This window comes from Lycorma delicatula, chromosome 1 (assembly GCF_047948215.1).
Source record: "Lycorma delicatula isolate Av1 chromosome 1, ASM4794821v1, whole genome shotgun sequence".
Taxonomy (NCBI): Eukaryota; Metazoa; Arthropoda; class Insecta; order Hemiptera; family Fulgoridae; genus Lycorma; species Lycorma delicatula.
The window spans coordinates 272,305,268-272,328,003 of NC_134455.1; the positions used below are offsets into that span (position 1 = coordinate 272,305,268).

Genomic DNA, 22,736 nt, shown 5'->3' on the forward strand with positions numbered 1-22,736 from the left:
TATTAACCTATATTATTTACAGATTAAATTTCAAACAATTTTTAAGCTTTACAAGTTAGGTGTTAGATCATAAAAATATAACTTCTTAATAATGAGTACATAGAATAGATAATATATAAATGCCTTTTATGTGTTTAATGGATATAGTTTCATCCAGAAAGCACTAAGTTTCAATCTCATGGCGTCCTAAACTGCTTTGACAGTTATTTTTCCAGAGTTGAAACTAAAATAAAGCTTGGACAGGAGGTTTATATTTATTAAAGAATTTAATGAAATAATTATACATAATTCTTGATAAAACGGCTAATACCAAGCTGAAATAGTTGAATAGCATAACAGAATAAAGTAATGTTTTATAATCATTAAATGACTCATTTTCAATGCCAAGTTTCTAAAAACAAGTCATTCAACAATTTAAAATGGATAATTATTTAAATCAGCATTCTTTTTTCTTCTGTTGTCACTTAATTTTTTACGTAGTTCAAGAAGTAGCATTAAGCACACCTCTGTATAGTCAGATAATAGTGTTATGATTACATCAATCAAAGAGCTCATGCAAATAATGTTTTCAATGCCATACATTATTATATTTTTATTCTAAATAATATAGATATCTATACAAATAATTATGTTACATTTACTTTTTAATACTTTAATAATTAATTATTCAAATGTCTTTAAACAGTATATCAACCAAAATAATAAAAGACACAATGAGTGAGCTACCCAAAATATGCCCTACAGTGATACATACATCAGTCAGTCTCTTCAATTGTTTACTGAAGCATAAATCTTGTGATTTGAGAACACACAGACATCCTTAACTGTTAATACTTTGTTCCATAATCCCTATATATTTAACTAAACAATTGAGCGATATGCTTATTAAGTTAATAAAAAATTTCTAAAGTGGATTGGTTAATACTGTACAATTATTATAAAGATCCAATGAACATATCAACAGAAAGATTTTATTAGACTACAAAAGCAATATGCTCTGATACAGATTTGAATATTTTCTGACTTATATGACCAAAGCTATAGTTGCTGTTGAAAAAAAAAATTGTATGTATTTGTAGGATAGGAATTTATTATATGAAGAAGGTTATTACAGGTTATTCCTAGTGTTATTATATATACACTTCCTTATGTAGAATTCTGCATCATAAGATTAAGCAGTAGTCATCCCTGGCACATGAATAATGTAAAATAAATTAATAATAGTATCTATAAATGGCTCAGAGTAGAATAATTTGGAGGAGTGACTACTGTGGTATTACATCACAGAATGACATCAACACTAACTGTTTACTATGACTCATTACTTGTAGGAAAACAAAATTTATCACAATAACATGATTTAATTAATAGTATTTATTAATGATATCATAATAGATATAATTATTTCAATCACTATTTTTACAGTGGAATAATCCAAACCACAGAATCATTTGTTCTGATTTTGATGCGAATACCATTGTGAGTTTGGTCATTTTTTATTTCTAGTTTTACTGATACAGACGTGTATTGTTTTTGTTATGCTTACTGTTAATAATTTATATAAAAATACCTTGTAGTTATCCCTTGTTGAGATCTTCCTAACAGTTTTTGCTATTTGCATGATGAATTAACTTATAAATTTCAAAGAAGAAATATTACTCCTTTGGTTAAAAAATCATATGAACTCTATTTTGGGTGTAAAATAGGAGATCAGGACAAGTCTTGGCCCCCTAATATCTAATATAATTCTTGTAGAACTTAACTAAGCGGCTGGCTAAGTGGCTGTGACAAATGCCTTTTGCTGCTCCTAATGTGTGGAAAGAGCATAAGGACCACTCAACTATAATAATTATATAGCAAAAATCAAAGAAATCATGAGAAGAAGTCTGTTACATATTCTAGTCTTTCTTCAGTATAAGACCTATCCAGTCAGTGAAGAGTTACCTTTCCAGTTTCACCAGAAACATGAAATTTAGAAGAAAATGTTGGCAATAAATAAGCTATGATGATTTAGAAAGTAATGAAGAAGAAGAGAATCAAGGTTTCCAAGGTGAGAGCACTGGACCTCATAAAATTACTTAAGAAGAATGTAATGATCTGGTTTGTGATCTTAATTTATCTAAAATGCAAGCAGGGTGCAAGGTTAAATGCAAGGTTGGAATCTCCATGAAAGTGGCATAAAGATGTTTTCCATGTTAGGAACCAATAATTTCACCACCTGTTCTTCTTACAAGATAATAGTATAGTGTAGGAGAAAATGAAAGAAAGGCAGATAGTAGGTAAAATATTACCTACTAAAATAGTGATATTTCATACTGTAAGGTATATAATTCCTTTAAAAAAAATCAGGTTTTCTTTAAATTCATGCTACTAAAAAACCCTGCTTTCCATTCAATTTTAGCTTGCAGATTTGAAATCAGCACAAAAGTACTATAAGACACATCTTATTGAATGCATGTAACAGAAAAAAACTTCTTTTTTTTAGACAAGTGTTATAATAAACCTTATACTCCATAAATGATTAGATGTCTTAAGCACTTCTGTCCTGACTGCTACTTTTATATTAGCAGATGAATTTTATATTATGATATATAATTATTAATTATTTCCCTTTTATATTATCTCTATTAAAACAAAGTTTTATTTTTATAAATAACTGCGACTAAAAGTAATGTAATTAGAATTATAAAATCAATATTAGAAAAAAATAAAAACAAAATTACATGATATTAACTGAGTTAATATCATTACTGGAATGGCATGAAACCACTAAGAAATGGATGCCGGTTCTGTTCTGTCTTGTTAGTAACCACTCCAATGTGTTTAAACAGATGTTACTGTAACAACTATGTTACACTACAGAAAATTGTTAGCATGTGCTAGACTTGTGAGTCTTAATTAACTTCAAAGACTAAAAAGCTGGGTGAATATTAAGCTATATTTATTTTTTATTTTTTTATTTAATTTATTTTGAACAAATAATTTTATTTTTACAATATCAAAAAAATTTTTGATTTGATTTAGAATCATAATATTTTCTGTCGGGTTTAGGTGTGTTTTGGTTTAAATAGAAGAAAATTTCTTAAGTTTGTAATTGTTTTACATTAACCTACATCAATTTTCTCCAAATTAAATACTCTAAAAAATTTGTTTAGTATATTGTTTGTTTATTATTAATTAACAAGCTGATTGCCATACGTAAAAGTGAATTTTAACTCTGAAAAGTGGAGTGTGTTAATGGTCTGTTTTTTACCTTTTTAAAACTTTTTTTAAAACTTTTGTAGATAGAGTTCTGAGAACAGTTTTTTAATTTTTCATAAAACATATTACATCACTAATCTGCCTGATAATTACTGGCCAAGAACTTTAGTATCACATTATTTTGGAGAACGATTAGGGTCAACATTTTTCAGTAAAAAACAAAGAGTTTTTGCACTTGTATGTATATAATTTTTACTTCAAATTACTATTGGGAATGTGCTCTATATGAGAAGGTAAAAAAAAACCTTGTAAAAGAAATAATGTAAATACTGTTAGGTGCTATCAGCAATTCCATGCTTAAATCTCATAGTAGTATTTGTATAATAACAGATTAGATACCTAAAAATCACATTGTATCTCTTAAAGCTATTTTCAATGTTCATCAATAATCTCAAGGAAATACATTTTGTATCGCTTTAGTAATCATCTTATTTCAGCATCGAATTTGTATTTTTATCTAACAAACTATAAACACCACTATTAACAGAAATGACATAGTTTTTTAATGTTAGTATGGAGATTTACTTAATGTTTCATAAATGAGTAACAAGCTTCTGGTCCTGTTCTTTCACAGTGTTGTATTTCTTGGAACAATTTTTTAGGTCTCAGATCCAGTCAGAAAGAGTTTCCTGCCTCCAATCACAGGCAGAGACATATATTAATGTATTGTAGTATATTTTTGATATTAGCGGATTTCATTTAGAAGTCTCAGACATTCTCTCCCTAGATTGTATCTTGTTACATTTCCCATTACAGTCGAGCTTGGCTTTTCTGAACATATAAGGTATATTATTCAGCATAAACATACAACTATGAAAGTTGGTGAGATCAGTATTTCACACTCTGCTGGAGGTTCAATGGCAATCTTCTTTTGCGCTCATCAACTAATAATAAGTGCTGAAATTCAATAATACTATAAGATTAAGATGATATTCAAAATTTTAAATTTGTAGTATTACTGTAGCTCAAGTTTAATTAAGGTTATTTCTTTGTATTTTCATATCAGTACTCAGAGATGACTTTTTTTTTGTAAACATTAGTGAAGATAAATAAAAATTGGACTTGAAACAGAAGATGATGCATCCAAGTTTTAGCATTTTTCTAAATAATGAAAATGATTATATTTCCATCTGTCATCTATCCAACTAGCAAATATAAGCCTAAACTTGTCAATTTACAAGCCAATAAAACCCATTATGGATCTAAGAGAAGCTCAAATAATTCATCACTTCATTTTCATAATGTCACAAAAATTATGCTGGTACTCATGACCAGCATAACGTTTTTCCTTGTGTGTCAGTTAACATCTTCAGCACACAATATTTTATAGCCCAATTTTCCAGTCAAAACTTCATAACAAAAATCATGAAACATCAAAGACAATTGTTACATGGTGAAGAGTTGGTTTTCTCAATTTTTTCAACAACTTTTTCAATCAAATCATCTGCACTGATGGTCGGGCTGCTATGTTCTTCATCAAGGACATTCGTTTGCCCTTCTTGAAATGAACTGTCTTACTTTACCATTACTCATAATATTCAGTCCATAAATGTTACAAGTTTGTCTGTTAATTACAGCTGCAGAATTGTTTTCTGGCATCAAAAATCAGATTACTCCTCGTACTTTACAATTGGTGAGATCACAAATTGTAGCACTCTTGCTTTTGTTATTTATTGTTTACTAATAACCCACCTTTTTTTTTGTTAAACCTCCGGGTCTGCAGTTAAGCATTTTCTTCTGCAGAGAATGAGATGAATGTTTTGTAGTGTGTGAGAAAATGCCATGCCTGACCAGGATTCGAACCCAGGACCTCCGAATGAAAGGTCGAGACGCTACCACTCGCATCACGGAGGGCGGCATTAATGACTGACCTAAAAATCTTGATCCATTCATTCTTACCTTCTCTCTCTCTCTCTCTCTCTCTCTCTCTATATATATATATATATATATATACATACAGCAAATAAATAAATAGATATGAGAAGATCATGTAATAGGTATGAGAAAATTATTTTTACAAGAATTTGGAGCTGAAAATTCTATGAGATAGCAGTTCAAACAATTATTTATTGGATAATAATCTAACTTTAAATACAGATACAGCCATTATATTGTACTTCTCAAGTAGATACAACAATACTAATCACATGGATAGAATTCCCATTAATGATAACATAATATTTCTATTGCTCATAAAGCAAAATTTCTGGATATTTTATTAGATAAAAAAGTTTCTAGGGATGATTAAACTGATTTTTTTTTGTAGTGCATTAATAAAATATTAATTATTACTTATTTTGAAGTGCATTAATAATAATGCTAAGTTTGTCTTCATTATTGTGGTTACATAAATTTCTGTTTAAAGTATAACGTCATACACTTCTTGGGGTGCTCTCAAAAAATCAGAATGAGTTTACAAGAAAAACATGGGCTGCAACATCATTGTTTAGTGCTGATAAATATGAATCATTTAGACCTACGCTTAGAAAATCAAAAATGTTAACTTATCCTTGTGTTTATATTTATGGATGTGCAAGCCTTGCTTAAAAAATGTGGCATTCTGCATTCTACAACTTGAAGAGAGGACCTAAATTTTACTCTGAAGTAAGATGTAAAACAAGATTAAATATTTCTGTTTGAAATTCAGCAATATGTTTACCTTACAGCTCCTCTTAAAACACTCTAGTGCCATATAGGAATTAGGATCATTTTAAAACCTATCAGAAATCTCAAAATAATTTAATACTTAAGTACTTTTTTAATTTAATTCTACACCTCTACCAAACAAGACAACCAACTGTTTTTGAGTAAGAATCAATACAATTTTGGTCCACAAGAGAATGGACCTTATTATGCTTTCGTTGTCATTTTTAATAAATTTCTGAACCATTTAAAAAATCTTTCTACCAGTTTATTTAAAATACAATGAAAGGATTTACTTTTACAGAAACAATATTACTCTATTGACGATTATTTAAATAATATTAATAAAATGATTTTATAAAACCCTGAATTTTCTGAAACTCATTCAACATATACATAAAAACATGTAATCAAATAATTTTCATTAACGTCTTCTGAATTGTAAATTATTTTGTAGTTATATTTTATATTTACTATCTTCATGAATTTACGTCATTATTAATTTCATGTGTTTATATTTTTAATTATTAATAAGAATTTTTTACACATTTTTTAAAATATTTTAATTAATTGTATATTCTGTAATGCTGTCTCATCAAGGTTTTATCAACAGTTTCTCTTGATTCACCCAAGAAAATGCTGGAGCAAGTCCTTTTTTTTATCCATGGAGTAACATATTTATACATTCCTAACATTATCTATATAATATATTATTGTGTACAAATCAAAATAAAATATTTTCTTTATATAAATTAAATATAAATATTAAAAATAGGAAAAGAAAGCTAGTCATCTATGTTCTGCATTCTGTCATTATTCCACAGGCACTGATAGAATAACATTAACATGTCTAATCAAGCAAAATTAAGTTTGATTAAAAATTTTAAACGAATTCTTAATATAATCACACAAAAATATTCAATAGTTAAAATAAAAAACAAAACAACAATAAAGACAATTAATTAAGCATATACAAATTTCTGGGCTTAAAGAGGTAACAAAAATGCAATGCAGAAGGAAATTCCAAAATCTAAACAAGTAAACGAATAAAAAAAAGTTAAATAGAATGAGGTAATGAAATATTTGGTAAATAATTCAAGTAAATTTATTCTAATATAGGAAAATTAATAGAGGAAATAATTCATGGACATAACAAGTAACAGAATAGTCTGATATCCCTATCAAAGAAATACAACCTAGAAACACAGATATAAAGCCAGAGAAAATTATATAACCTTACTGATATTTATAGGATTAAGTAGTATTAATTTAAATATTATCAATAACCTTTAAAAGTATGTAATAAAAGAAAAATAAATTACAAAATCATTGGGAAACTACAAAAATATATATATATATCAAACCATGCAGTGTTAGACCACACCACACAGCAACCCCCGGTAGATTCATTGCCCTGTTCACATGAGCGTGAAGATTTTCAGGAGCCCAGTAGACATAATTGTGGCAGTTCAGAGTACTGTTAAGTTTGAATTGCACCTTGTCAGTCCACACAATCTTCCCTGTAAATTCTTCATCCTCACTAACCATGCACTGAAATCATTCACAGTACTCCATTCTTCAATCTGGGTCATCCTCATTCATCATGTGTAGCAATCTTGGAATGTACACTTTCCACTTTGCAGTCTTTAGATGGGCATTTTACCCTTGACTGGCTCACCCCACCTTTGTGTGCCTTCTTTCATTCCTACAGCACGTACACTACCAGTATAGAAAAAAACTTATTTGAGTTATGCAACAACACTGCCTTTAAGCTTCTTTTTGATGAGTCTATAAATAAATGCTAATCATGAATAACATATTCAATATCCAGTTTAGACATTAGCCCTCTAACATCAAGGAAGGAATAAATTAAACCATTTCTTCTGAAGTATTTCAGTAAATTTTCGTTACTAAATTCTATTTCGTTAGTAAATTTCTATATATTGAAATTTTAATATCCCTATTTAATAAATTCCATTCTTTAAGATGTAAATGTAGGAGTTCTGCATGTTGTTTTGACAAATACAAGTCATGAATTAGGTTGCTTAGTTCTGCTTGTGTGATGAAGTAAGGTTCAGTATTTGATTCTTCTGGAATGTAATTAATATCTATTGAAGTTGAGAATTCATCCAGTGAGCCTTCTCAGGAATCAGAAATTTCTTTCCAAAAAGATGGAACAATTGGAATAGGTAAATCAACATCATGAAGTACTGGTCTCATAGCTGAATGAACATTTGGGTATTCAATATTGCTTTTATTGTTTGAATTGAAACCAGTAACATTTTTTAAGCAAAAGTAGCAGTCATCATAATGGTTAGTAGGCTTTTGCCAAATCATAGGTATGCCAAAAGGCAAATGCTCTTTCTTCTTTTTAACTACTGGGTTAGTTTAATGTAGCACTTGATGCACGCTACATGTGGAGCCCAGGATTTATCTTGGTCTCCTAAGGGACAGTGAAAATAATGTTTATAAGCAGTTTTCTGCAGATTTAATACTGGTTTTCGTTGCCTTTTTGTGGTGAATTCTCCGCAAACATAAAAAAAAATTATTTGGAGAATTTTTACAAGCCCGATATTTATTCATTGTAAAATTCAAAATGTTTTAATAAATAAAAGTAAACTGAGATATTACAGAAATACTTACTTAATTTATAAATACTTAATTACTTAAAATACTTCATAAAATTATACCACCATGGAGTGCAATAAAACACACACACACACACACACACACACACACACTCTCCCTCACTCACACAAACAAACAAACTTAACAGATCTTGATGTTTAATAAAATAATACCAAAAGTTGTTCTGTCATAAAAATCTTTCACTAAATTTATGGTATTACTTATGAAAAAATCTTTATAATATGTGTACGATAAAACCTCTACCACAACTAAAGAATACAGCAAGTCATAGCAAGAGCTGAACTCATACTGAATAAAATTTCATCACATTGAATTCATTCATTGAACTCATTATCCTCACTGACATGACTAAACATGTCTGGCTTGACATGAAATGACATCATTGGACTGTTATGAATCAAATATAGATCTACAGAATGCATCACAAAATAAATCAGATGTGAATAAGCAAATATACAGATGTACAAACTTATTTGTATTGTTCGTTCATGAATGATGGAACAAATAAATTGAAGAAGTTGTAACTTAAGAACATTACGTGATGGGTTGTTTCGGAGTATATATTAATATTCAGCATATAAAATACTACATAGAGCACCTACTTCCTTTTCGGTTTAAAATTTTATGTTGTCCAGTGAAATTATTGGCCAATAACATTGTACATCAAGAATTTAGGAAAAAAAACAGGATTTTTTTTTCCAGAAAAAAATTATCTTTTAGCTGTCATCCAACATAATTTTAGGAAATTTAAAATCTTTATTACAATAGCTGTAAATCTGACTAAATTTGTGCAGATAATAAAGAAACTTTAATATTCATATTTATGAATATGTCTAAAGAATTTGTCAAAGTTTACTAATCATCACTTTTTTTAATAGCATTAGAACTTGGTGTAAAGACAACCCATAAGAAGAAAGTTAGTTTAAATGTTGTCAATGTAAAAATAGTTAAAAATGACTAATGAATTAAATGCATGATTGAAAGTACATGATCAATCCATGACTGAAGTGCATGGATGCATCCATGCTGATCGCCATGTGAAACAATATCGTATCTGCCTTTTCTCATGAAGATTTTTGGGTCTAGTAAAGTATGGCATTTTTCACATTGTACAAAATTTTCTTATATTAGTATGCAAAAACTTAAGTTTATATTGTAAATTATCCACTTATTTGAACGTCCTATTTTTTATTTCTTATACGAGGATTAAAAAAAATGTATGGATTATTCACTTTTAACAAACCTATGCTTATATACTGATGATAAATTTAGGATATCATAACAATGACTAAATCATAAGAAAAAATTCAAAGGTTTGGTTGGCTATTTTTACTATTGTTTGGGAATCAATCCCAGTTTAGTAAAATTTGACATACAAGAGTTAGACACTGAAGATGACAAAAGGATTAAAAGATGCCTTTTAACTGAGGGTAACATATATTTTAATAAACTGCATCTAAAGCAGCAGAAAACAATTATAATGCACTTCTTACAATTTGCTTGTTTTTTGTATTTATTTGTTATGATCTTTTTTTTAACTATTCCTTGATACTAGTATTTTCATGATGAATACCATTTCATTATTCAATAATTACATTTACAGTACTCATACAAAAGAATCTTAAACAAAGCATTAATAATTGTTATAACATCTGATATTCACTATGAAAGTACTCTTAGTATCAAGGAATAAGTAATTTAAAAAAAAAAGCTGATATAAACAAAATTAATTCTTTAGTTTTTTAATAGCACTCATCACTTAAAAACTTAGAATTTAAAATAAATAAAAAAATAATAAAAATTGAAACATTTAAAATAAAAAAAGCAATATGAAAAAAATCTGATGTGAACACCACATAACTTCCTTGTATTATGCCTACTAAATTACACTTTTTAAAAGTAAATAAAATATTATTTCACTGATAATTTCTAATTTAAAAAATTTTTTTTTATTGTTATTATTGAATTATTATTTATTGTAATTTTTTTGGTAATCAGAGGTTAATTACGAGGATTTTCAAGGTCTGATCGGTTGTGAAATAAAAACCCGCGCAAAAATCGGATGAACCTTTGCGCATATGTGTTGCGCAGCGTCTCTAGTATGGCCTTCAATTACACCGCATCACTTCGTTTAGTTCTGAACACGCAGCTAGCACGTAAACATGTCTACAACAATAGCATCTCCCGCCAAGTGTGAAATGCGTGCGGTAATTCGATTTCTTCAGGCTGAGGGGTGTTATGCAGCTGAAATTCATCGACGAATAAGTAATGTGTACGGTGAAACTTCAATGAGTGACAGCAAAGTGCGACAATGGTACAGGAACTTTAAAGCAGGACGTACAGATGTTCATGATGCAGGCAGTCAGGGAAGGAAGCGAGTGTCAACCGATGATCTCGTTGAGCGAGTGGATGAGGCAATTCGAGAAAATCGTCAGTTCACAATTTCTATATTGAGTGATTCGTTTCATGAAATTTCAAGGTCAGCTCTCTACACCCTGTGAGTGAGTGACTTCAGTACTGCAAACTGTGTGCAAGATGGGTTCCCAAGATGCTGTCCGACCATCACAAAACAATGAGAATGGACGCCTCCCTAACGTTTCTCCAGCGCTACCACAATGAAGGAGAAGAAATTTTGAACAAAACTGTCACAGGGAACGAGACATGGGTCCATTTCGAAACTGAAGAAACAAAAGAACAATCCAAACAGTGGATGCATTATCTTTCTCCCAGTAAACCAAAGAAGTTAAGCGAACCTTCTCCAACAGAAAGTGTATGGCTACTGTATACTGGGACCAGAATGGAGTTCTCTTGGTAGAATTCATTGAACGTGGCACAATCATCTCTGCAGATTCATATTGCATGACTCTTTTGACATCTACGAAGGGCAATTCAGAATAAGCGGAGAGGAATGTTGTCATCAGGCATTGTCTTTCTCCATGCCAATGCTCGGCCGCACACTGCAGCTGTAACAAAGAAGCTCCTGCAGCGTTTTCGTTTGGAAGTGTTTGATCACCCACCATACAGCCTGGACTTGGCTCCATCCGATTTTCACCTCTTTGCTCACATGAAATGATGGCTAGGAGGACAACATTTTGGCACAGACATTGAGCTGCAGATCAGCGTAAAAACATGGCTGAAAACACAGGTGGCTCGATTCTATGACAAGGGTATTGGAAAGTTGGTACCATGCTATGACAAATGTCTAAATCGGAATGGCAACTATGTAGAGAAATTGCGAAACTATGTAAGTACTTGTTACAAATAAAAAAATTTTTATTTTCACTGTGGTTTTACTTTCGCGACTGATTGGACCTTGAAAAAAAATAACCCTCATATTAATAAATCAATAAATTTAAATTAAAGAAAAAAGGAAAATGAAAAAGGAAGAAAATGTGAAAAAAAACACGAAGAAAATGTTGCAAAGAAAGAAAGAAAGAAAGAATAAAAAATTAAGAGAAGATGATAAATATAAAGAGGAGGATATTAAGACCATCAAAAAAATAAAAAGATTAATAGAGGATGATGAATATAAAGAGAGAGAACATTTGAAAACTAGAGAAAGTGAACACAAATTAAGATCAGAAGAATTATATCAAACCAAAGAGCAGTTAAATGATTGGCAACAAAAAACAAATAAATGAAATGATGATCAACTCCAACTTAGGAAGAATATTGTCCGGCAATATCAGAGGAGTAATAAAAGATAAGTATTTTTTGCAATTTATCAAATATTGGGCATCTATGCCTCACTGCATATGTTGTTCTTGTCAGGGTCTATTTCTCAGTCATTCAGTTAACCTTAAGGTAGATAAAATTAAACAGAAATTCCAGAATAATTAAATAAAATTAAACAGAAATTAAACTAGAAAATTCCAAAAAAACAATACAATTCTAAATTATAATTGCCAATTAATATTAGATAATCAGGTGTTTCACCAAATCTATTACATGTACACATATGTAATAATGTCTATTAAATTACATATACACATTTTTAAAAGTACATTTTAATTCACTAATAACTTCTGATTTTTTATATATTTATTTTTTTATTGTTATTATTGAATAATTATTTATTGTAAATTTTTTTCACATTCACGAGTAATAATTTTTATTAATAAATCAATATATTTAAATTAAAAAAAAGAAACGGAGATGAAGTCTGATTCAAACTGATGTGCCTTTCCTTTAAGATCCAAATATTTCATTAATTAAAATTTTATTTGGTTATAACTCTGGAACCAATGAAAATAAGTACCACTTATGATATGTTGTTGAAAAGCTCTCAATGAAGGCTTATTACTGCAGCTAAGAAAAACTCCAAAATCCAAACTTTTTTGAACACTTTTGGTTCAGTCGATTGCAATAAAAAGGGAAGGTGCTCAACTAGAAGTTACAACAGTCCTAAATCCAAAATTTCAACTTACTATGTTTAATTGTTTTTGAGTTATGCAAGATACATATGTACAGACGCCATGCTGAAACTAGTCAAAATGAATTCAGGGATGGTCAAAATGAATATTTCCATTGAAATCTGCAAACTGAAATTTTTCACCATCACAATACTTCCTTTACTTCGTACAAGGAAGTAAAAAATACAGATAAAGAAAAATATACAGCATCTATAAAGGAGCAACTCTTTTCCTACTCATCAAAACAGTTGATTGTAAATGAAAAACATTTTAATTTATTATTATTGTTAATATGTTTGCAAACTGAGCCAGTCTAAAACAAGAGAATTTCCTTATTTATGTATATATATATTTTTTAATCTTTTTTTTTATTTTGTTCTTATTCTTTATTTTATGCTTTTTTAGATTCTGATTTGATTTTTGATTCTTTTAATTTTGATTTTTTAAAAACCTCTTTTTTTGTTTAAATTCTGAGTAGTTTATTCAAAGTATAAAAAATTGATTTTGTTTCCTGTTTCATCACTAGTAGCAATTACATGTTCATTTATTGTGCTCTACTCCCCCAGATGGTCTGCTGACCATGGGTATTATAACCTACTATAAAGTTTTAATATGTATATTTTAAAAGATTTATAAAGATTGTATTTGGTTTTTATATTGAATTCTGTACATAGTATATTCAATAAATGTATGGCACTATTATTATTACTTAACAAATATAAGCAGCTGTTATAACTTAAACAATACTATGAACAGCAGTTACTTTGAATTTTAAAATTTTATTAATTAATATCACCTCCAACAGAATTCCTGTAATTGTTGTATATGTCTTTGACTTTTCGATATCGGAATGCCAACTTTCGCATCCAGTCGACGCCCCCTCTCACACCTCCTGCACCAAGACATAGTCCTCCATTTGAAGCAGCAGCTGTGAAACCATCTGCAGCAAAATTATAGCCATTCAAATCCTGACCATTATCATCCGATGACACATCATCAATGTGTACTTGATCACAGTCCTGTAAAGAGAATTTAACAGAATTATTATTTAAATTTAATTTAATTTTTCCTCTGAATCAGTGAATGGCATGCTACCTTCAAATTCCTAACATTTTTAGTCATGCAATTCTGTTATTAATATTATGATCTGTTATAAATAACACTTCTAAATGAATTTTGAACTAGCTGGTTCAATTTTAGTATTTATAATTAAAATACATTAGAATATTTAAATTAATTTGTAACATTTACTGTGACTTTTTAATTTAAATATATTCTATTTTTATAATTATTTATTTATCACATTACTAGACAGCACTTTATCAATAATTATTTTATCTTCAGCAATAATGAGAAAATATTTTTTAGTGTTACTTACAGTTTGATAAAATGTCTTACAGATAAATCAGTGTTTTACATTTTAAATTACAATTATTTCATTTACTACAATCATTTCTTTTTTTTTGGAACTTATATTAAAACTTCATACTGTATTTACCTAATGCACTAAAGCCACTTAAACTTATGTGTATATATATATATATATATATATATATATATATATATATATATATATATATATTTACATTTTTATAAATTTTTTAGATTATAATTAATTAACCAACTATTAAAAATGTCAGTTAATTCTTAACTATATTATTTAGATACAAATATAGACAAAATAAAGAATTTTATTAAGCAGGAATTTTTAAATTTAAAAAATTGAAAAATCTAACATGTATTAAAATAAAAATAAATATTTATTTTATCTATATATTTTATATTTTTATATTATAAATATTAAGTTCATTATTCAGCTAGCAACATAATACTCTCTTCAGCATTTGTGCTTAATTCTCAATCTATAATATATTTAATAAGATATTATAAGTACCTCAACATCGTTGAAAAAAAAGTGAGTGTCAGCAAGATTAAATATCATCTCCTCCATTCGAAAGCCAAGTTGGACAACAGTTTGTGCATCCTGATAACATGAAATTAATTAGCTTAGATAAGTTTTTTCTTTATTTACTAAATATAAGATATTCAAATATTACATTTAAAAAAAAATCAGGGTTAAATACACATAAACAATAAAAAAAAACACATAGAACCCTACAAAATACTGACACCCTAAATGGATAGAGCACACTTCAAATTTATTTTTTATGTATCCTAAATACACTTCTAGATAACTTAAAAAGCAGGGACTAGTTGGGAACTGTAGTGTAAAAATATCATAGTTAGGTATTAACATGAATGATGGAATAAAATGTCATTGCAAATAAAGCCCAAGATAAACATACAGTGATAAATAATTTATTAAGTAACTATTACAATAATTTAATAACCCCTAATATGAAACTTAAAAACATTATAAATGTATATACTATATGTCACCACAAAAAATATAGCCTTCAAAAAATATACAGATTGTTTCAAAGTGAATATCAGGGTTTTAAAGTTATGTGATATTTCTCAAGTTTCACGTATATTGATTAATTATACATGAAATGAAAGAGCAACTCAAACAGTTTTAGCTGTGTGCAAGCTCGTAAACTATTTCCTGTACCTTCCATTTGAAAGCGCTAGTAGCAAAGATGGCAACCCCGCAACAGAAAACGTTCTGTGTTTTGTAGTTTACAAAGTGTGAATCCATAATTACTGTTCAAAGTATGTTTGGTTGTAATCTCCCAAGTGACAATAACATTCATAGATGGTTAAACAATTTAAAACCATTGGCTGTATTTGTAAAGGGAAGGTACAGGATGACCAAGTGTGTTCGAAAACAATGTTGATTGTGTAAGAGATAAGTAAATACTGCATCATGGTGCATCATACAAATTGGAAAGTACAGATATTAACCTCGACAAGCAAATGTTATTTGTGTGTAATAAAAAAGTTAAAAACTCAACACACTTTTATGCATAAAATTTACAAACTCATTGTTTGATAAAAAAAAAAAATACTACATGAACTAACTTTACATGGATGAAATATACTATTCAGAATTCATTAAAGAGTTGCAGGGTGTAATAATTGAAAAAAATATTTTGGAAGCTCATTTCCACATATACAAGAAGTGAATTGTCTTTAATTATTTTCTTAAAAGATAAAAAATAAAATCAATCAGTGGAAAATGATGAAAACCATCCCTAATATCACAATTACAGCAAGCAAAATTATTTTTTTTACTACTTCATACAGAGAAATGAGTAACATGAAGCTTATAAAACTGCAGCATAGGGACTGACTACCATTTACAAAAATTTATAAAAAACTAGCTGACCCGGTAATGCTTCGCCATTTGTAGATTTGAGTATATATATATATATATATATATATAGATTAAATGAACACAATTGAAAGTTTGATAAAACATTGAAAAACTGAACATTACAGAATTCACAAAATTTAACCTTTCACTTTATCCCTTTTTTCCTTTTTCCTTTTCCCTTTTCCCATTTTCTCTTCCTCTTCCCCTTTCCCCATTTCCTTTCATCTTATTACCCCCTTCCCATTTCCACTTTCCTATGTCTTTCCCTTTTTCCAATTTTCCCTTTTTTATTTTTCCCCTTTTTCCATTTTTACGTTTTCCCTAATTTTGTTTTTTTATTTTTTATTTTCTCCCTTTTTCCATGTGTAAATTGGTCCAACAGCAGACACACATATTAACAATGCCTTTTATATATATATATAGAAGAAGAAAGTCTGTTTGTATATTTGTTTGTTTGTTTTGTAAATATCTCGACACCTACGCCACCTAATGGATATAGTTTTTCAGTAATTTATCTTTTTACATAACTAATATATATTCTACATATGAGCCAAATCGGTCCATAAATACAATTTTTCTAAATATCTCAACCTCAGTGTTACCTAGCGGCTTCATTTTTCACAAAAATATTTCTTTTTTGTAACTAATATGCTTATTCTTCATATGAGCCAAATTGGACCATAAATGCAATTTTTCCAAATATTTTAACTCCAGTGCCATCTAGCGGGTCTATTTTTTGCAGAGGTATTTATTTCCATGTAACTAACACATATTCTAAATAGACAAATTGGACCATAAATACAATTTTTTTAAATATCTTGACTCCAGCACCATCTAACAGATCAAAACTAATTCAGAAACCTTTGCGAGCATGCACAAAACAATTCACCAAAGTTTCATTGTAATCGGCTAAATGGTATAGGAACACGTGTAGGAGAAACAAACAAATATTCATATATATACAAATGTTTATATGTGTATTTATATATGATTATATGTATATATATATATATATATATATATATATATATATAATTTAAGTTAATTCTTCATAATTTTCACACAAAAAAGCATAAGAATACAAATTTAAGATATTTGTATTCTTATGCTTGTATCATAATTGTCATAATTTGTCTATCATGAAACAAAATATTAATGCAAATTGCAAATAATTACAACCTTGGAATATTTTGTAGCAAATGAACCCGTAAGTAGTGAATGGAAGATTATAATTGTTTCATCCAAATCCCATATAAACACTCTTTCAAGGTTATTTTCCTGAGTAGGATGAGGCGGTGATCCAGATGGATTAAGAGATGCAGCAACACGTCTCCCTCTTCCTCGACCAATACGATCTGAAGATAATAAAATCACAAGGTTTTGGGGAAATTTAATAATTTTTTGTTACTTAATGCAATCTTAACATACAATTATCAACAATAAATCACTATTGCTAATGAAATTAGATTTTTATTTTTAATTAATGGTTTTTGATTTATTCATGTAATATTAAGAAAGGGTCTAGATATCTAAGGCAGATTTCTGCATTCAGAGCTGCTATGTTCCTTATTCATGCAATGAATATACCTGTAGCTTGTTACATCCACAAACTACCAAAACAGGATGTGTTGTTAATTAGAAGATTAGAATCCAATAAAAAAATTGTGGTCAGAGACAGTATCATGGAGCTAACAGCATTAAAATTTAAGTGGTTCAATGAGGCCTTGAATTAATTAATTAAATGATATGGGTAGTTTTTTTACGACTTAATATTAGGCACAAAGTCTTTTATAAAAAAAATTATAATTTTTAGAATTAACATTTAAATAATAACAATAAAAAAAAAACAATTATTAATAAAAAGACTAAATAATTACAAATGTGGCTTAAAGTACAAAGTAACACATGCTAAAAACACTTTTACAATCTAAGTCCCATTTTTTTATCTCATCCCTCAATGAATTTTATCAGAAAATATGACATTAGAAAACAGACTCTATCATATGTAAACATTGGTAGAATTCATAATAGGATCTTTTCTGACAACTTTATATCATTCTTATTATCTTCATTCATTTTTATTTCTACATAATTAATGCCAATATTTCTTTTTGAAGCTGAAGATTTTTACACAAAAATTGTGCAATAAAAATAGAAAAATTTGAATTATCATTTTGTTAACAAAGTAATTCAAAAAGCTTCTAAACAAAACTATAAAATTCTTAGCACAGATAAGACAGCACTTTTCAAAAATTTTTAATGTCAGTATAAAATGTTAAGTATAGTTTAGAAAAATCTTGTACAGTTTAGAAGCATGATCAGAAATCAAAACTGCATGAGAGTTATACAGGAACCTTGCTATATGTATAGTCGTTAAGTGTACACAGTAGGATTATCAAATACTGTTATGTACCAATACAATACCTGCTGCAGTGTAAACTAATTTTGGATTTAAAAGTAGCTGCATTAAGATTTTTTTTTATTACAAATCCAACAAATCTTTTTTACATGTCCAAATTTTCTCAGTACATTTTAAAAGATTACATACCTAAGCGAACACAGACAATCTAGAATGAAATTTTTAGCTCAACCTAAATCAGAACATGAATTAGGCAACAATTTATTTAAATAGATGGACATAGAAAATTATTTTACAGGATTTGCATGTAAACAAAAAGTTGTAGTTAATTGGATCAAGTTGAGTTTCTGATCTAATAGAGAATGGAGGTGGTGTCTAGATCGCTCTGTGAATTTTTGTGTTCTTCGATTTTATATAAGTGATATTTTTAATTACAATGTGGTAATCTCTATGTTTATGAGAAGTAATTGAGTAGGGTAACTTGTATTTTTATCAAAAGTCAAAGTTTTTGGTTAGTTATTGAGAGTCAATATTACACATTATGTATGTAGTTGGTGGCGATATGACTAGTTGGGGTTCAAGCGTGTGCGTTAACATAGTACGACATATGCACTAGTAATAGAACTGTTGTTTATTCTTTGCATTGTTGTTTGTTTACTTTTTTTGGTGTCTCTCCATAACTGCTTGCATGTGATAAACTGATTATTTTTGAGGTTAATTTTCTATTGCTCAGTTATGAGATTTTACTTTTATGTGTAATATTTAATAACTATTTTTTTATTAGTTTTTCTCTGAATATGCTACAGACGATTAAGCAGGACATCACTTCTTTAAATAGTGCCTCTTTATTCCTGAAGCAGAATAAAGGATAGACAATTTAAGAAGGGAAAATGAAAGCTTCTGATTACAGTTATCTAAACAAAATAAAATTATTGATTCACTAAAAAGGGAAAGCAATTTAATATTTAGGGTGTTTTTGAAAATGGGACTGAAGACAATGGGAAGATAAAGGAAACAATTTTAGATTTGTGAAATAGTGTTAGGGTGGTCAACTTACAAGAATCTGAAATTAATTTTGTGAGAAGATTGGATGCTGTATTTGGTACGAATTGGCCCTTGTATCTAATTTAAAGAAAGCTGCAATGATGAAGAACTGTGCAAGGCTCAAGTGTAAAATATTTGTTTCTGCGGACCTCAACCAAGAAACAAGAATCATTTGAAAAGCTTTGCTTGAAAAGAAGAATTCCTTACAGAAATCAGGGCATACTGTATCTATTAAAAAAATGGGCTCGTGATAGATGGTAAATTCTGCTATCACAGTGATCTGTTAATCGCTTTGATGAACATTTAATATAGTGGGAATTTTAGGAAAATTAGAAATTGTAGAATTTACAGACCGTTTATTTAAGGACAATCTTTTTTTTATTGTTTGAAACTTTTGTTTCTAGTGAAGCAGACATATCAAAATTTCAAAATAAATTTCTAAATTATAAAACAACTTAGCATCTGGCTGTTAAGACTTATATGCTTTTATCTGATAAGTCTCACATTATTTTCATGTATTATTATTAAATTTGTATTTTTTTTTATAATTAATTTAAAATCTAAAAAGTTTTATAATGTTTTGCTCAAATGTATATTTTATCTACATTACTTACATTTATTGATAACTTTTCGTATGTATTAATAATTATTCACTTCATTTATACTGTAAATTCTGATTTGTTTATTCCACTATAATTTGTAATAAAATTGGTTTTTTTCGCATTATTTGAAGACTTCGTTCATGTTTATTTGTGTTGAAACAGTTTTGGAATATTTTGGATTTTATTGTATAACTTGATTGCTAACTTATCATTCTTTATACAACTCAACTCTCCCAGACTCCATGGGTATTTGGCCAGCTCAATTTTCTTTGTACTATTTTTTTATTTTTTGTATTTTATCAATCAGTAAAGGTGTTTTATTATTGTTATTAGTTAACTGAATCATTACAACAAATTATTATAATACATAAAAAATCACCTCAAAAAATTTTTAAATAAAGTATAAATGATATTTTATAATTGATGATAAATAAATATAAATGATAAATAAGTATAATTTAATTTTAGTTACTGTATTATTCGACTCACTATATAATTTCTTTTGAAAGAACTAAAAAAATTTGAAAAGTTAAGAAAGATTTGTTAAATGTTTAATTGGGATAGAAAAAAATGGTTAACACAGGTAGTTAGATCCAATATTAGTTAAATAATTATCACAGCAGATAGGTATACTGGTATTTAATGCTGTAAACAAAGTGCTATGAACAATTGTTCATATGTACAAGAATAAACAAATTTTTTCATCCTTCTTACTGCAGTTATGATTTTGGAACTTTAAATACAACTATAAGAAAAAGCATTCTACACTGCAAAAACACAATACAAAATCAAGATTCTGAAATTGTCAATAAAAACTGAAATGACAAGCATTAGCAACTTAACAAAGAATAAGTCAATAACTCATTCAACTGGAAATTACAACAAAAGAGAAATTGTGATATAAAATATAATTATTAATTTAATTTTTAATAAACCTCTGGCTCAAGTGATACATATGATATTCTGGACATCAAATTCTCGTCAGTTATTTTGGATTGAACACAACTGAGTCCCTTGTTATGTAGTGATGTAGTTTTAGTATTTACATTCTTGGATCACCCAGCCAGAATATGTTACTAACTACAACTGAACAACAGAATAACAGCTGACAGGCTGTACCAAGGAGTTGATGGCATTAAAACATAACTATCTAGCTAGATTTGAACCACCAACCTTAAAGTAAGCACTAACTATCTGTGTCACTCTAACAGCCATGTTGCAGTAAGGCTACATAAATATATTAACTATTTTAAAAATATTATTGTTATTTTGATATGTATTAGATCAATGATGAATCAAAAGAACTCATAACAAAATGATGCACCTTAGATGGCAACCAGGGGAAGAGGACATTCAAGAATTTATCACTCTTTTGAAGATGAACTAATATATAAAACAGAATTAAAGGCAGAATTACACAAGTAGGCAGATAGATAGGTTAGGTAACAGATAGAAAAGAGCTACTTGAGGAGTTTGGCACACCAGTCAAAATAAGGTGAGTGAAATACTTCATGACTTATAATTGTTGAACTTATCAATCAATATCAACTAAAAATAAGTTGGAGCAATTCTTTGTTGGAAGCAGAAGACAGAAAAAAGGTGGAAGGAGGAATTATTAGATACAAGTCGAAAATAAGAGAATATGAGGAATGAAATGGGAGTGAGCTAGAAATCACAACAGCTGAAATAAATGATGCAGTTAAGAAAAATGAATGGAAATCAACAAGCGGTAATGAGATGATAAGGCCAGAACAATCAGGAATGCGGGACCAACAATGCTTTTAAAGCAGCACAAAGAAAAAAACTCCTGAGGAATGATAAAAGGGTATTTTATATCAGTATTTAAAAAACAATGACAGGAAAAACTGCAATAATTATAATGACTTAATAATTAATGTGACATGAACACACTGAATTAATCCCAGATGAAACCATGTTTTCACTTTTTTTCAGTGATGTAATATCAAAGTTATGTGAACATGGGATAAATTTAGCCATACATACTATTAAAATGTACATGATTACACATAATATCAGAATCAACCTCTGAAAATCAACTTATAGAAATACATCATTAAAAGAGTACAGAGATATTGACCACAACATTCAAAATTTAAATATACCACATAAAAGACATAAACTTAACACACTAGAAGCAATATGAAATTGACAAACACTTAATTTGACGATAACAGCATAATAAAAAACATACAGATAAATGAAATATGCTTTTGACCATGTATTTTTAAAAATTTTTTTATCAATTTTAACATAAGTGAAATTCATTGTAGTTATGAAAAGTTCTTGAAATTTTTTGCAGATATTTCAAAAATGAATTGTACATAACATTTAATATACATATATAAAAGTATTCCCAATATGCTTTGTAATATTTATCTAAAATTGTTTTGCTAAACAATTAAGCCCAAAAAGAAAAACAGAAAAAAATAGATGTAGAATGGGAGACTATTTGTTGGCTTCTAACTAGT

At 28.5% G+C, this 22,736-nt stretch overlaps 1 protein-coding gene across 5 annotated transcripts in view; it reads right to left on the bottom strand.

The window, feature by feature from the left end:
• LOC142331717 (protein phosphatase EYA1-like) overlaps window positions 1-22,736 on the bottom strand; it is a 321,428-nt gene that overhangs the window by 44,840 nt on the left and 253,852 nt on the right. For all 5 annotated transcript variants that reach the window (XM_075377768.1, XM_075377758.1, XM_075377778.1 and 2 more), the window contains exons 11-13: window positions 17,422-17,597; window positions 14,860-14,949; window positions 13,762-13,984 (exon numbers count right to left, since the gene is read on the bottom strand). In XM_075377768.1, the coding sequence (XP_075233883.1) occupies window positions 13,762-13,984; window positions 14,860-14,949; window positions 17,422-17,597 (489 nt within the window). The remainder of the gene's footprint in view (window positions 1-13,761; window positions 13,985-14,859; window positions 14,950-17,421; window positions 17,598-22,736) is intronic.